We start from the raw sequence: 16,277 nt of genomic DNA, 5'->3' as shown, positions 1-16,277 counted from the left end.
TATAGAGGCTACACAAATTTTCTAATCTAATTTAATTTCTCTATTGGTCTGACTGGGTTCAAATAAAACTGTGATTCTTCTATGCTTTGATTATGTTAAAGTATTTCTTGTCTGTCTCCCAGCACCAGAAGCAATTTTTTTAATTGTTAAAAGTTGTAGCAGAGAAGCACTACTGCTCTTTGTGGTGGCTTTTATACTAGATTTCTGGATGGCTGAGATATTTTTTAAAATATAGTCAACCTCACTTCATAACTGCATTGTCATAAGGGTACAGAAACTCAATGGAGAAGGGCATCTTTCCAAGTGCTCTTGTGTGTACATAAACAGCTTTGACTTTGGGAGCCAGCAAGGGGCATGTAAGACAAATGAGTAAAAAAAAATTGCACATAGAGTAATTTTAATCCATTCCATTTTTTAAATACCACAATAAATTTAATTTCCACAATAAATTAAATAGCCATATTCAGTTTACAAAATAGAATTACTTAGTGTGAAAGCAGTATATACAACTATATACAATATGTACATGACATTTCTCTTTGTTGACATAGAACATGGAAGCCAAAGGACTCAACTTTCCGACGTGTGATTGACATGCTACAAGTGACACCATGGTCCATACGAGAAAACAATAGTGCAAAATCACCATGGGAACTTTGGAATGATGTCCATTTTATGAGCTAAGACATTCTTTTAAATAATAAGAAAATAGTATTTTCTGTTTTCATGGCATCAATTCAGCAACTGAATTAAAGAGTCAGCTTTCCCTTAGAAAAGTATGCATAACTGAATCCTCTACTTCCTGAAACTTCACAGCCATTGGTACATTTTCACATGTTCATCTTTTGGCTTAAATCTATGAAAATGGCAGGCGACAAATCCTGACTCAAAGGAAGACTAACTCTTTGAGAATAGTTGAAGTCACTTTTTCCCAGTATCACCACCTCTTCTTTTTGTAAATAGCATAAAAGATGCAACTATGTAGACTGCAAATTGGTGCTTTGTTTTGTTTTGATTTTGTAAATTTTCAGTAGAAAAAGAGCTGATCTTATATTTGGTCACACACTGCATATGTACAAGTATACATGGAAAAATGACGTGGACAGTTGTGTCTAGGAAAAGTGCATATTTTAATCTAGAAGAGACACTGTCTGTCTCCAGGCACAACACACAGTGTTGTATGATGTATTATTTTAGGGCCAGTTCAATGTCCTCCCAGTGATCTGGTAAAATTTTTGATTGAAAGGGTGAAAGAATTTGCGCAATTTGGTAATGACAGAGGGGTCCACCTCTGGATGAATGCGCCCCTTGCTGCCCGCCAGGCACTTGTTAAAGATAATGTTAAATCGCAAGCAGTAAAACCCTCTGGTAGCATTGAAATACAAATTGTATTGACTTATCCTTGGGGGAAGATTTAGGAACTTCTCCACAAGTTGAAGTTCTGGTAGGGGTTCCGTGATGAGGCGATCTCCATCAACAATGTGGAATTGCTCAATTGGAAAGTACTTCAACCACCTTTCCAGATGTTTGGTGTAGATGCTGGTTCTTACTGCCTTGTATTTCGTGTTCACTTCGCAGGTATTAGGGTCTATGGCCAGCTTCTCAAACTTGTAATAAGTTTTATTCTTCCTCTCTTTCCCCTCTAGCACCTGAGTGTAATCAGAAATAGCTCTTGTGGTTGGCTCCCTGACAATGATCAACAACTTGATGGATGAGTTCATCTTGTAAATCCTTTCCGGAACCTCCTCCGTGATAAAATATGCTGGACTCTTTTCAATTGTGATTTGCTGAGGGTAGGAAAAAGGCATCTTTTTCCTATACCACTCAATGCCCTTGGCATAATTCTCATCATTGTCAAAAAAGTGGATTTCTTGAGAGGCTTTGACCACTGCGGGATGGAGGTTCAGCATCTCAAGCAGGGCCCTGGTGCCTCCTTTCCTCACTCCAATGATAATGGCCTTGGGAAGTTGCTGGACCAGGTCCTGAAGGTGTACCTGCTCCTTGGAAGAGTTGCCCTTCCGGAACTCGTGCAGCAGGCCACGCTTAAACTGTAGGGCGCGCAGGGGGAATTCAGCCTGGCCACGGGCTCCGAATCGGCCTTCGATGGGGCAGATGGGTTGTAGCCTGTAAGCAACAGAGAGACACTCTAAGGAGCTCATTGCAACTAACTTCTCATTTCTCTGGTTCTCCAGTCAGAGCAAGACTTTAAATGCATAAATAAAACCACTGTTCCCTGCCTGCTGCAATCTATAATCAACATATGTTTGGGAAATTTTATTTTAAGCAACCCTGTATTAAATGGAACACACATAATTGATGGGATATTTTTATTAGTGCTTCTTAAAATTTGTATTCAGCAAGCACTTAATTGACTACAGCGTGTACTGACATTCACAATACAAGACAGACAAGTGACACCAACCATACTAATAGCCTTTTAACAGCTCACCAGTTACCATCATTTAGAAAATATGAAAGATAGAAGATGAGAATCATCAGCTGGGGGGCTAAAGGGCAGCTAGGAGGCCACGTCCTGTGGGTTTCCTGTGGTATTATTTTATTACAGCTCAGCTGCTCTCAATGACTCTGAAAATCTTTGAGATAGACTCTGAAAAGAGGTCCCAGTTTCTGCCCTTGACTATTTGCGTCATCAACCTGCAAAATTCCAATCTTGGCACTTCCTGGGCTTTACATTCTATGAGAATTTCTGCCTTTGGCCCTGGGGACAGCTAGCAGAGTACATATTTCTTCTGCCTCTCTCTCTCTTTCTTTCTAAAAAGGTCAGGCTTGTGTTTTTACTTTGCTGAATGTAGGAGCAAATCCAATGCAATCAGCAAGTGCTGTATATCACCTATCACACCTGGGATCAGAAATCAACAAGTCCTTGGCAGCCCCAGAAACCTGAGGTCCTCATTGCCAAGTGCACTTAAATCAGGGACTCAAATTTGTGAAGGAAGGCAGGCATTGGATGAAGCCAGAAAAGAGGATTTCCACTTCAACATTGCCCTAAGCAAGGAACAACCACTGCTGCTTTTTTTCAGAGAGAAAGGTGTGGTAACAATCACAATATTAGACTGGAGTGGCTATGTAATTTGGTGTGGCCAATTTATATGGTTAGTAAATTGAATTTCCTTTTGGGGATAGTCTAGAATTGAACTGAAATTCATTATAATTTTCCTGAGTTTACTTGAGAAGGCATTTTCACTTTCTTATTAAAGGGTATAATGTTAGTCAAAATGGCTGTTAAACCAATTCCTCCAACTGAAGCTTCTTGTTACCATAATAATTTGGAGTTGATGTCCTCCTCTCTGTAGGGCAATGAGGCTGTCTCTTGCTTTTCCCAAGAGACCCCACTGAATCTTTTTTATTTTCTGTAATGTTTACAATTAAAAGGAGAAGGGAGAAACCTTAAGGTTATACCAAGGCATTCTGCAGAACTGAGGGGAAGGGGCTTCAACTGTGCTGTTGAAGCAGCTCTCTGTTTTAATGCTTATGAACATATTTTATTTTTCAGTGAGTTTTTTTTATAATTTTATAAACAACTTTTGCTCATTGTGTAAAGCATGAACATATAGCACACTATTCAAAACATGGTTTATCAGCTAATATTTTAGAGAAAATGAATTTTGTTTTTATAGATCTGTTAATAGGGTTGATATGCTAGAGCTCTAAGTGGAAGATATAAAAGTAGCAATACATATATACTCAAAGAATGTTTTTAATTGTGACATTGATTGGGATGTTACAAATTCATGTTTTAGGTCTTGCTGGGCTCTAGTTGAGAATTAAATCCAAATTCCGTAAGCCATCCATTGAATGTAATAGATGGACTTTTCTCCCAGGCATCTTGAATGATGCTGTCCTTGGGAGAAGTAAGGAAATGGTCAATTAAATGTTTTCCTGTAGGACTTGATTCTCTCATAGAACCCAGGTTGAGAGAGCCTGAAACACTCTCTGCCTTGTTTGAGCTGGAAAGAAATTTTCCTACATCTAGAAAAGGCCATTTTCCTTCTTTCCTTTATTTACCTTCTATCTTGGGAGCTCATTCCCCACCGAACGATTGCTTTTTGGATTCCTTTATTCAAGATAAGAGAAGATATCATATTATTTCTGATTCCTAGAGAGCAGGCATGGAACCCAGACTGAAAAATCAGAAATTTTAGGATTGGAAAGGACAGTAGAAGTAACTGAGTTCAGCCCCTTACCAAGAGAGCAGGCTTTTCAGTTTCTAAGGATAAACTTATGTCAACATGTGCCAGTTTCTGCTCAGACTCGCAAGTGAGAGGTTTTGGGAAAGCAAAGCAATCCAAGTCCTTATAAAAGCTACCTCATTAGAGACTAGAGACCAGGTTAAAAATGAAAAGTTATCAACTACATAACTAACGTGCTAATGATCATTAGATCAATTATTAAAAGCAAATGATTAGAAAAAAATTAAAATATTAGGAAGAACTTGATATAAAAGTTCCATTATGGACACAGGACAATGGCACCCCGTCAAGGCTTTTCACTAACAACAAGCACTACTCTAGGAGTCAGTGATAAGCTCTGGGCTATATCATTTCCCATGGTTAGCAACTAGTGAATAGGAAGTTTACTCAGGAATTTTGAATTGAAAAACATCAAAGGGCTCATTTTATCAATCAAAATTAACACTGGCTGAAGGAAAAAACCATTATTATATTACTTGTTAAATATTTGTGTGATAAGATCTATAGGGAAGAAAAATTGTCAGGAAGATGTTTTCATTTTAATGCATAGCTGCACTTTCATAGGGTTTCCTTTGTGGCTCAGCTGGTAAAGAATCTGCCTGCCATGCAGGAGACTTGGGTTCGATCCCTGGGTTGGGAAGATCCTCTGGAAAAGGGAAAGGCTACCCACTCCAGTATTCTGGTCTAGAGAAGTCCATGGGGTCGCAAAGAGTTGGACATGAAATGGGAACTGAATTGTCTTTTAAGTGCAAGAATTAATTTTAAAGGGCAAAGAAGGAAGCTTCACATTTCAGAAATTAACTTCTGTGTTCTTTCCAATCATTCCAGAAGTGGGACAATCCAGAAGCATTCAATGTGAAGCCAGCTGACATTGCTGGGACTTCCGCAGGTCTGGTGCCTTTCAATGTTGACTTATTTAGAGCCAAACCCTAGCTCTGTAAATTTCCTCTCCATGGATTTTCCATTGCTTTCTGGGAATTGAATTACTCTGAGTGACAGCCTCCTTGTCCAGTATGTTCAGTTCCTAGAAACCAGAGCTAATTAACATAGTTAAAACTCCCCAAGCCTGCAGCCATCTTTCCAGGGCAATGGATTCCAAATTTGATGAGCTCCTTTACAGGTTCATACATAATTTTGACTCTCTTGGTAGCACATTAATTGTCCACTTATAAATATCAAAATGTAGATACATAAATACATCATCACTATTTTGCTATGGCTAGAGGTCAACATCCAGATGCACATAGAGCTCTAGTAAATGACATTTTTACTGTACAAGGCTTTATCCCTTCTCTGAAAACAAACACCAACACACACAGAATACAAATGAATCTTGATGAACACCTTGGTTTGAGCAACTTGGATCTCTTTCTTTGAAAGGCTCAATAAATCAAAATCAATGCTGCAGAAAAATATGTTTCTTGGGAATGTTGAGAGAGGAAAACAAATGGATAGATTTAAAATTATGTCCTAAGGAAGTTTAAATCAAGAGACATGTAAAGTCACATGGGCATTGAGTATGTGTTTAATCACCTACCTATCCAAGCTCCCAACTCTGGCGACTAGATACAGGAGACTTCCAACGGCAAGGCTTCCCAGCACCAGGAGCTTCTGTCTCAGCCACGCCTGCTGTTTGAATAGCATGGCCCTCCATCAACCTTCAGGACTCCTGCAGCCTGAGAGACGGGGATAGAAGGGGACTCATCAGAAGTCATCTCTTACTGGCTCTGTGGACTGTCACAAAGCCCTGTAGGGGTGGGAATACAGGGATTGAGTGATGTCACACAAAGAACAGATGCCGCATCAACCTCAACAGTGTTCATGGTACAACAGGTATTTTGGCAAAACTTACTTTCCTTCTCTTGGCCTGTGTTTTAAGATCAAAACTAAACTAGAGGCAAGATACTAACTAGAAGGACTTGCTGGGCAATTGTCAAAGTAAATTAAAATGCAAAAATCATTATATATATATATAATATTATATATATAACTATATAACTATATATATATATATATATAGTTGTTGTTGTTAATCATTCAAAAATATTGATAAAATGAGCAACTGAACAACCTGAGGTTGAGCAGCAGGGCAACCAGGGAACTGAAGCTTCTATTTTGGTATAGTGGGATGAATGTGGAAATTGGGATCCTCCCTCAGTAAGTTATCATTTGGGGCATAACAATGACATGTTTTACTAACATGTTTTTTGTTTTGTTTTAGTTGTGAAAGGAGGAAGAGGGTGAGATCAAAAGCTATGTCTTGGGACTTCCCTGGCAGTCCAGTCAGGACTCTGTGTTTCCAATGCAAGGGGTGCAGGTTCGATCCCTGGTTGGGAAACTGGGACCCCACAGGCTGAGTGGTACAGCCAAAATTTTTTTTTAAATAAAAAAAAATTTAAGAAGCTATGTCTTTACTTACTGAGGTTATCAGTGGGAACTGTCAGGACCTCAAATGTTTGGGGGCAGTGGCTCCAAGTAACTTGATGTTTCCCTTCATTGCCTCTGCCCAGACCTGGGTTGGAGTGACAGATTCTAAAATCATGCTCAGACTAGAAGCCCCTGCTACGTGACCCCCTCACAGCTCTCAGTGAATTTAAATATGGTTGGTCTTACAGGTCTTGCTCTAACACCAAGACAGGAGCTTACATGGAAGCTTTGTTTTCTTATATCTGAAACAGGGCTGGCTGAGGAGAGTAAGGCTTTATCAGTGCTGTTATTAAATTTTGGGGAAAAATTCAAGCTTCCAATTCAGGCTTTCTTATTAAAAATAAATCCAATTCCCTTTTCAAGATAAGATTGTTTGCTTCTCACTGAAACTCAAAATAGTAACCCCAGAAGAGGGCTACGGCAATGTGTCATGGTGAGAAACTGTTTTGCTGCAATAGTCTCTCTGTATTTGCTAAGTGAACATTTTCTTTGTGCAAAAGGATTATACCTGGATTGACTGCTTGATTTATTCATTCATCAAGAAATACTGAGCACTGATAGCCTTCCCAGCTTTTCTACCAGGTTTATGGGGAATTCCAAAAAAGATCTTGAATGAGTCTTAGCCCTTGGAAAATTAGTAATGTGATTAAGGAATCATGAAACACCTCACTCACAATAATGTATGAATAAATGTTGGGGAAAATGGAGGGAATGTTCAGGTATGTGCCTTTGAGGAAGTGCATGACGTGGTGAGGAGGCTGTAGGAGGGCATCCCAAGAGGGAGAGGGAAAAGAAACATTCATCCAACACACAGTCCACAAATATTTATTGGAAACAACTTATGAGCTACATTCTGCCCTGGGTGCCCGGGAGGCCGTGGCCAACATGGGAGGTGACAGTCTAGTGGAGAAGAGAGAAACCACACCAGTAAATGTAGGAGTCGCAAGTACCTTCAGACTGTAATAACAGAAGGAAAGGAAAAGTGCAGTGAGGAAGGACAACAGGGGGAAGCTACTTCAGTCCTTCCTAAAGAGGGGACTTGGCTTATACCTGGAGTATGAGGAGAGAGGAGGGCAGGAGGGCAAGGAGGTGGGCTTCAGCCGGAGGACCCAGCATGTAGTGTGGAGGAAAAATAATGAGAAGGGAAGAAAGGTTGGTGTGGCTGGACACAGGAACTGAGGGGACAGGAGAAAGGGCTGAGGGCACAAGTGAAGAGGAGGTGTTCAGAAGGGTCTTTGCAGGGCCTGGGTGAGCTCAGGGTTCTGGCTTTGCGTGGCCTGCCTTGTATGTTGGCAAAATGGGGAAGCAAAGGGGAAGAGCAGATGAGGTTTGATGAGACCTGCTATGTGACAAGAATATCATCCAGGTGGTATTTCAGGAAATTGTCAGAAAAATCCTATGAGGCAGATACAGCTATTTCCATTTCATAAACAGGAGAAGTGAAGCACAGACAATTTTCTGTAACTTGCCTGTGATCACACAACGGACAGGCAATGTGGAGGCAAAGGCAGTAACTTATGTTGCATAACTCAGGGCTTCACTGAAAAAATCAGTTTTCTCTCTCTGGGTTGATGTCTGAAGCCCTCAGTTAAGTGGTTACCTGCTTTCAGCACAGGACTCTGATTCCTGTCAAAATGCAAATACTGCGGTAATATGTGGAACTGGGTGGCGGAAAGAAACCTGTGCTCAAGTCTCCTGGTTAAGTTCTCCCCTGAGTGAGACTCTAGTGGCTGCTCATATTCCCTGAACCTTTGTTCCTTCTCTATAAAATGAGAATTTCAGAAAAAAAACATCTATCTCTGTTCCATCAACTATGCTAAAGTCTTTCACTGTGTGGACATGACAAACTGTGGAAAGCTCTTAGAAAGATGGGAATACCAGACCAGCTTACCTGTCTCCTGAGAAATCTGTATGTGGGTCAAGAGGCAACAGTTAGAACCCTGCATGGAACAACTGACTGGTTCGAGATCGAGAAAGGAGCAGGACACGGCTGTCTGCCGTCACCCTGTTTGTTTAACCTGTCCTCTGAGCACATCAGGAGAAATGCCAGGCTGGATGAGTCACAAACTGGAATCAAGATAGGTGGGAGAAACATCAACCTCCGATATGTGGATGGTACCACTCTAATGGCAGAAAGCGAAAAGGAGTTAAAGAGCCTCTTGATAAGGGTGAAGGAGGAGAGTGAAAGAGCTGTCTTAAGACTAAATACTAAAGAAAACCAAGTCATGGCGTCCAGCCCCATTACTGCATGGCAAACAGAAAGGGAAAAGGTGGAAGCAGTGACAGATTTTCTCTTCTTGGACTCCAAAATCACTGCGGATGGTGACGGCAGCCATGAGATCAGACAACAACTCCTTCTTGGCAGGAAAGAGACAAAAAAACCTAGACTGTGTTGAAAAGCAGAGACATTACTCTGCTGACAAATGTCCGTATAGTCAAGGCTGTAGTCTTCCCAGTGGTCATGTATGGTTGTGGGAGCTGGACTGTAAAGAAGGTAGAACGCCAAAGAACTGATGCCTTCGAACTGTGGTGCTGGAGAAGACAGACTCCTGAGGGTCCCTTGGACAGCAAGGAGATCAAACCAGTCAGTCTTAAGGGAGATCAACCCTGTATCTTCACTGAAAGGACTGATGCTGAAGCTGAAGCTCCAGTATTTTGGTCATCTGATGTAAACAGACGACTCATTGAAAAAGCACCTAATGCTGGCAAAGACTGAGGACAGAAGGAGAAGAGGGTGTCAGAGGATGAGATGGCTGGATGGCATCACTGATGCAATGAACATGAACTTGGGCAAACTCCGAGAGATGGTGAGGGACAGGGAGGCCTGGCCTGCTGCAGTCCGTGGGGTCGCAAAGAGTCAGACATGACTGGGCAAGTGAACAACAACAACAACAAAACGAGACCAGTTTCTAACTTCCCCACTCCTTCGGGCTATAATGAGAATGAAATAAGTTTTCTACAGGTGACATCACTACACAAAGGCCAGACTCACATAAGGGATTATGTGTCATTGTGCGTGCGTGCGTGCCAAGTCCCTTCAGTCATGTCTGACTCCTTGTGACCCTGTGGACTGTAGCCCACCAGGCTCCTCTGTCCATGGAATTACTGTGGAGTGGGTTGCCATGCCCTCTTCCAGGGATCGAATCTGTGCAGACCCAGGGATCGAATCTGTGTCTCCTGTGGCTCCTGCATTACAGGAGGATTCCTTACTGCTGAGCCACTGCGGAAGCCCATGTGTTATTGTAGCTTAGTGTAAACGAATTTACTGTGTGCTTATAAATGGTATGACAGGGTAAAAGCTATGAGATGGTTGAAGAGGGATGGCTACAAATGGGAGAGGTGAGAAAAGCAAAGGTGAAATGTGCTTGCCTGTGGCCTCAACAAAGGTCACTAGCCTCGCACAGAGGAGCAACTTGGAAGGAGTCTGGGGTCACTTGGCCTCCTCTGCTACCTAAGTGTAGCACCCATTGTTGTTGTTGTCTAGTTGATAAGTTGTGTCTGACTCTTTTGCAACCCCATGGACTGTAGCCCGCCAGGCTCCTCTGTCCATGGGATTTTCCAGGTAAGAATACTGGAGTGGGTTGCCATTTCCTTCTCCATCTGTTTTGTAATCACTCAGATTATGTGCTAAGAGTATCAGAGCAGCCTCAGAATAAACCATGTTCAAGAAAAACCAGATACTTAGTACATTTAACATTCAAGATGCCTCTGTGGTTTTCTATGATATCATGAAGTGCTCAAGCCTGTGCCATGATGGAGTCTTAAAAGCTGGGAGCTGCAGGTCTTGGTCCAGGAGTACAAGCCAGAGAGAAGATGTGCCACCTGATCCTTACAGACAATGCCATTAAACTGGGGAGAAGGTTAACTGCTTCTCCAATCCCCTAAGTCCCTTTCCTTTGGCTCTGTATGCCAGCTTAATGGATAGTTTAATAATCTTTCATCAGAGCACTCACACTGGTAATAGGCAATTTATATAAAATTAAAGTTTTAAAAAATTTATTATCTCTTTTTATTAAAAAAAAAAAAGTTAAAGACCTACAGTGACATTTAAGCACTTCTTTATCTCCAGTTTTCAATCTCCCAGTGTCTTTCATTTTGCATGCCAAGAACATCACAATTATAGTTTCTTCAGACTGCAAATGGTTTAATAGACATGGTATCTTAGCTGAACAAAGAAGAGTACCTAAATAACAGAGTATGTGGCCAGAAATGACAAATTGTAGAGACATCTGGCTGTTTCTCCAAAGCAGCACTAAGCAAAGAAGGAAATGATTCCCAAGCTCACACAAAGAAATAAGGGAATTCAAAAAAAGTAATAATAAAGATACGCTCAAGTGGTGTTCAAAGGCTCGTAGACACAGTTACCGCAAGCCCCTGGTGCTAGTAAAAATGGTAACAAAAACAACAGCAGTAAAGTTCATTAAAAACGACTGAACTTATAGACTAGAATTATTTCAAGGAAATTTTAACTGTCTTTGGAGTATTAGTTCATTTATTCGGGGCAACAGCCTTATGGGGTGGACAGGAACCACATTTATTCTTTCTTTTTATTAAGTTGTATTTTTTTATTAATTCACTTTCTTGGAGTATAATTTTTCCACAGTGTTGTGTTAGCTTCTGCCGTACAGCGAAGTTAATCAGCTCTGTTTGTGTGTATTCTGTCACTGAGTTATGTCCGACTCTTTGCTACCCCATAGACTGTAGCATGCCAGGCTTCTTTGTCCATGGGGTTCTCCAGGTAAGAATACTGGAGTGGATTGCCATTTCCCTCTCCAGGGGATCTTCTGGAATCAGGGATTGAACCCCTGTCTCCTGCATTGGCAGGCGGATTCTTTACCACTAAGTCACCAGGGATATGTATACATATATCCCCTCCCTCTTGAACTTCCTCCCACACCCCATCGCATCCTCTCAGAGCACCAGCGGAGCTCCCTAGGCTATACTTCCCACCAGCTACCTGTTCACACGTGGTCGTGTAGATATGTCCGTGCTACTCTCAATTCTGCCCACCCTCTCCCCTTGCTGTGTCCTTAAGTCCAAGGAACAACATTTATTGAGCCCTAATCTCTGTGTTTCTTTCACATTTATTATCTCATGTAATACAACAGGCCTGTGAAGTATTATTCATTCTATTTTTTTCTGATGGAAACTGAGCAGAGAGATGAACAAATTATTTACCCAAGGGCATATGGCTGGTAAATACAGGAGGATTTAAATTCAAAATTCTCTGATCTCAAAGAACATGACCCCTTGATTGCAGTGTCTCTCCCTCAGCTTTGCATGCTCACCTGAGAGGCTCCTTTTTTTGCTTGGTTTTTTATTAAAATTTTCTTCCTGCTTTATTGAGATGTAATTGACATAGAGCATAGCATAAGTTTAAGGTGTACAACATAATGATTTGCCTGACATCCATCATGAAATGATTATCACAGTATATTTAGTGACCACCCATCATCTCACAGATACAAAATAAAAGAAAAACTATTTTTTCCTTGTGATGAGAATGCAACAACTTTCATATATAATGTACAACAGTATTAGTTACATTTATCATGTTGTACACTATACCCCTAGTACTTATTTATGTTATAACTGGAAGTTTGTACCTTTTGACCCTCTTCATCCAATTCCTGCCCCTTACATACAACCCCTGCCTCTGGTACCACAAATCTGATCTCTCTTTCCATGAGTTTGTGTGTATACTTATTTTTTGAAGCATAATTGACCTGCAACACTATGTTGTTCGTAATGCACAACACAGTGACTTGATATTTCTATACATTTAGAAATGATCACCACTGGGAGACTCTTAATAAATGCTTGTTTACTGACTGATGAGAGCAGATAAATGCACTTTCAACTCACCCCAAATTTCCTTCCATTGTATCTTGAAGTAGAAGATGAGAAGGTGAAAACCAAAAGAGGCAAATGCTTTTATGAAGGGGTAAATAAAAAGGGCTACTTACGCGGCTTCAATCTAATAAAAGGAAGAAAAATATTAATAAATAATGATGATAAAGAAGGTAATATTTTTATAGTTCACAAAGTATTTTTCATATTCAGTAAACTGTTTATGATTAAAACCAACCAGAATCATAGGAACTCCACTTATTTTCCCAATAATTCAAAAACGGACTCTCCTTTTGAAAGATTTTATAGTAGATGATCAAAAGAGCTGGTTCTGTCACTCAGTTCAGACTCTCATGTTCTGTTCTCTGTAAGATCTTGGTTAGATCTGTTTATTGTCCTCTCATTATCACCCTGTCTCATCTTTCCTCCCCCTGCTCTTCTCCACACAGCCCTACTCAGTGAGTGGGGCCTCATCTGCCGACAGGATTGCCCAGCCCAGAAACCTTGAAATCCATCATCCTTGGCTCTATCCCACCAGTAAAATTCTATCTCCAAAGTACTATTAGGATCTACCTACTTCACATTGTCATCTGTGACTGCCTTGGCACAGGCCACACTCTCTCTCAGATTTTATAGGCTCCTAACTGGTCTCCCCACTATTAGTTTTGTTTCTGTCTCAATTTATTCTCCATATTGAAGACAGAACAGTCTCTCCAAACAGAAATTTGATCATATCACCTTCAGGCTTAATACTCTAATGGGTCCCTATTATCCACAGAGTTTTAAAGGCCTTTTACCTTTTCCACCACAATTCCTCACCAACATGACCTCTCCCCAGTATGGGCATGTGCAAACTTCAGCATACAAAACAGCTTGCAGTTCTTTTGAATAGATCATGGCCAGGTTTGCATCAGGGCCTTTCCACAGGAGGTTTCCAGAGCCTGAAAACAGCAGCTGTGCCTCCTACCAGTGACCCCACTATCGGGTCTGGGGCACCAACCAATAGTGTCCCAGTGGGATAATGATAGCCCCAGAGAACTTCTGTGGGGGGCACAGGAGTATGGAGAGTAATTAGAACACTGTTTGGCACGGCAAAATACTCAATAAGCATTAGCCACATATACTGATGCTGACTTCTCTCCAGGTCTTAGATCAATTCCTATCTTTTGGATCTTAGGCTCCTTGGGAAGGCTGGCTTACAGGTTCCTTCTGTGTGTCACAACAGCATCCTTTTTTAAATTCTATTGAAACCCAACTTTAATTGCTTGTGTATTGTGTGTCCCTCTAACCAGAATGTAACTTCCATGAGATGAATGACTGTGCCTTGTTCATTATTGTATCACCAGCACTTTAAGGGTCATTGATACTCTGCAAATAACTACTAAACAACTGAATCAGCTAGATGGAATGAACTCTATCTTAACAGCTACGGTATCTAGATACCACATCTCTTTAAGTAGGTAATAGTAGTTTATCTTTGTATAGTACTTTGCAGGTTCATATATGCCTATAATAACCTAATTTCCCCCACTTTTTTGTTTTGAAAAAGAGTTTTGAGTGCTTACAAATCCTTCATGTAGATTTACCAGTTGTTAAATTTTGACATTTGCTTTATCTTTCTTTATAGAAACATGTATTATTTTTATCAAATCATTTGAGAGTAAGTGGCAGATTATCAACATTTCAGGATGCTAGAAGATCCCCACCTGAATTCACACAAAGTCTTGTGATATAAGTGGGAGAGTGAGCATTCTTGGGTCTCAGGAAGTGAAATGATCTGCTCAAAGCCTCAAACTATTAAGCCTGGAGTTGCTAACTGCTAGTTTTGAGCTTTTTAATACTCTACAGCTCCACCTCCCTATTAAGTTCATTTACTGTTGAAAATGTTATAATAGAGTTTATTAGTAGAAATAGATATATCATTTATCTTTTCTTAAACATTCAACTTGTACATTCTGATGACTTAGGTATCAAAAAAAAAATTGGAAAAGTGGCAAATGAGAAAATTTTCTAAGGAGATTTCTGGTCCTGTCTCCTATTTTACTTTTCTTTTCTCAATTCTTTTTAAAAAAAAATGGAGAAAGTTCTTTTTATACAACATGTATAGTGGCAGCATCTGATGATGCCCACCCATTGGAGGGCTGGAGCTGGCTCACACTTTGCAAGCCAGTTGTTAAAGCCTTGATTAAGAACTACATCACAGAAATTCACAGTTAAAGAAATTAAGAAACAAAGGCAATAAATATAAAAAACATTATTTCCTAATTATTGTACTATTTTTACTATTACCTGTGCTCTTGAAGTTAAGTTTATTATACAGTGGAGATACTACTGTGCAATAGTATCTCTGTGCAACTAGGTCTCTTCCTAATTCCACACTTAGTGAATTCATGTGGATAGTTTAAACTTAGCCACGGAGAGAGGATTTACACAACTGATACTGACAAACACTACAGACCATCCCCTCTCCCCAAGAGCAGGTTGCACACTACTAATTATGTCCCATTCATTTTCCCTTTTATGAATTCATTAATCACATGTTTTCTGAGTACCCACTGAGTGTGTTGTATGCTGCCAAGAGCTGTCAGGGAAAAGGAGACTGTACCTATCCATCTCCTCCCCTTCCTTTTTTAGCCTCCTCCTCCATTCTCCTCCCTTTCTAAAGAGGCCTATATTCATTTGGAGGCCCCAGTAATCCCTTTTTTCTATTTTCACTTTTCTAGGTCTTTTCTCCTCAGCTTTCTGTGCCTCCTTCCAGTTTGTCTCTGCATCCGCTGCTATGTTCTTTAAATAACAGAGCTTAAGAAGAAAGAATGCAGTGCTGGTTCTCTTAGCATTGATAACAAAAGTACAACTACACATCTTCAAAAAACCTCCCAAGTATTTAATAAATCTGTAAAATAATTTATAATTGGTTTGCATTCAAGATGATTCTAAAAGCCTTCATTCTTGGGCAGGCTAACATTTTCTTAAATAATGGTATTATTAACGTGTTTATTTTCCTGGGCTCTAAAATCATGGCAGATGGTGACTGCAGCCATGAAATTAAAAGATGCTTGCTTCTTGGAAGAAAAGCTATGACCAACCTAGACAGCATATTAAAAAGCAGATACATTACTTTGCCAACAAAAGTCCATCTAGTCAAAGCTATGGTTTTTCCAGTAGTCATGTATGGATGTGAGAGTTGGACCATAAAGAAAGCTGAGCACCAAAGACTTGATGCTTTTGAACTGTGGTGTTGGAAAAGACTCTTGAGAGTCCCTTGGACTGCAAGGAGATCCAATCAGTCAATCCTAAAGGAAATCGGTCCTGAATATTCATTGGAAGGACTGATGCTGAAGCTGAAACTACAGTACTTTGGTCACCTGCTGTGAAGAACTGACTCATTTGAAAAGACCCTGATACTGGGAAAGATTGAAGGTGGGAGGAGAAGGGGATGACAGAGGATGAGATGGTTGGATGGCATCACCAACTCAATGGACATGAGTTCGACTAAACTCCTGGAGTTGGTGATGGACGGGGAATCCTGGTGTACTGCAGTCCATGGGGTCGCAAAGAGTTGGACACGACTGAGCAACTGAACTGAACTGAATGTGCTTCAAAGCACTGCTCTTTTTATTACCTGAGACTCCTTTTTTTTTTTTTTTTTTTTCCTGAATTGCAGATCTTTCTTTCAGGACCAGAAGGGCTCTACCAAATTCTGACCTCAAGATAACTGCCTACATTACCATTCATCAACAAATGTTTGCTCAGTCCCTGCCACGTGCCAGGGACTGAAGATGCCAGGAA

The 16,277-nt window shown here is 40.5% G+C and overlaps 1 protein-coding gene across 1 annotated transcript in view; it reads right to left on the bottom strand.

Annotated features, from left to right (window-relative positions):
• Window positions 1-291: 291 nt before the first annotated feature.
• HS3ST5 (heparan sulfate-glucosamine 3-sulfotransferase 5) overlaps window positions 292-16,277 on the bottom strand; it is a 294,459-nt gene continuing 278,473 nt past the window's right edge. Inside the window, exons 4-5 of the mRNA XM_061131516.1 lie at window positions 5,749-5,887; window positions 292-2,124 (exon numbers count right to left, since the gene is read on the bottom strand). Coding sequence (XP_060987499.1) covers window positions 1,194-2,124; window positions 5,749-5,855 — 1,038 coding nt within the window. The 5' untranslated portion in view covers window positions 5,856-5,887 and the 3' untranslated portion in view covers window positions 292-1,193. The remainder of the gene's footprint in view (window positions 2,125-5,748; window positions 5,888-16,277) is intronic.

Source organism: Dama dama, chromosome 28 (genome assembly GCF_033118175.1).
Source record: "Dama dama isolate Ldn47 chromosome 28, ASM3311817v1, whole genome shotgun sequence".
Lineage (NCBI taxonomy): Eukaryota > Metazoa > Chordata > Mammalia > Artiodactyla > Cervidae > Dama > Dama dama.
Note: the sequence above shows the minus strand (reverse complement) of the source record. Positions and strands in the feature narration are given on the sequence as shown.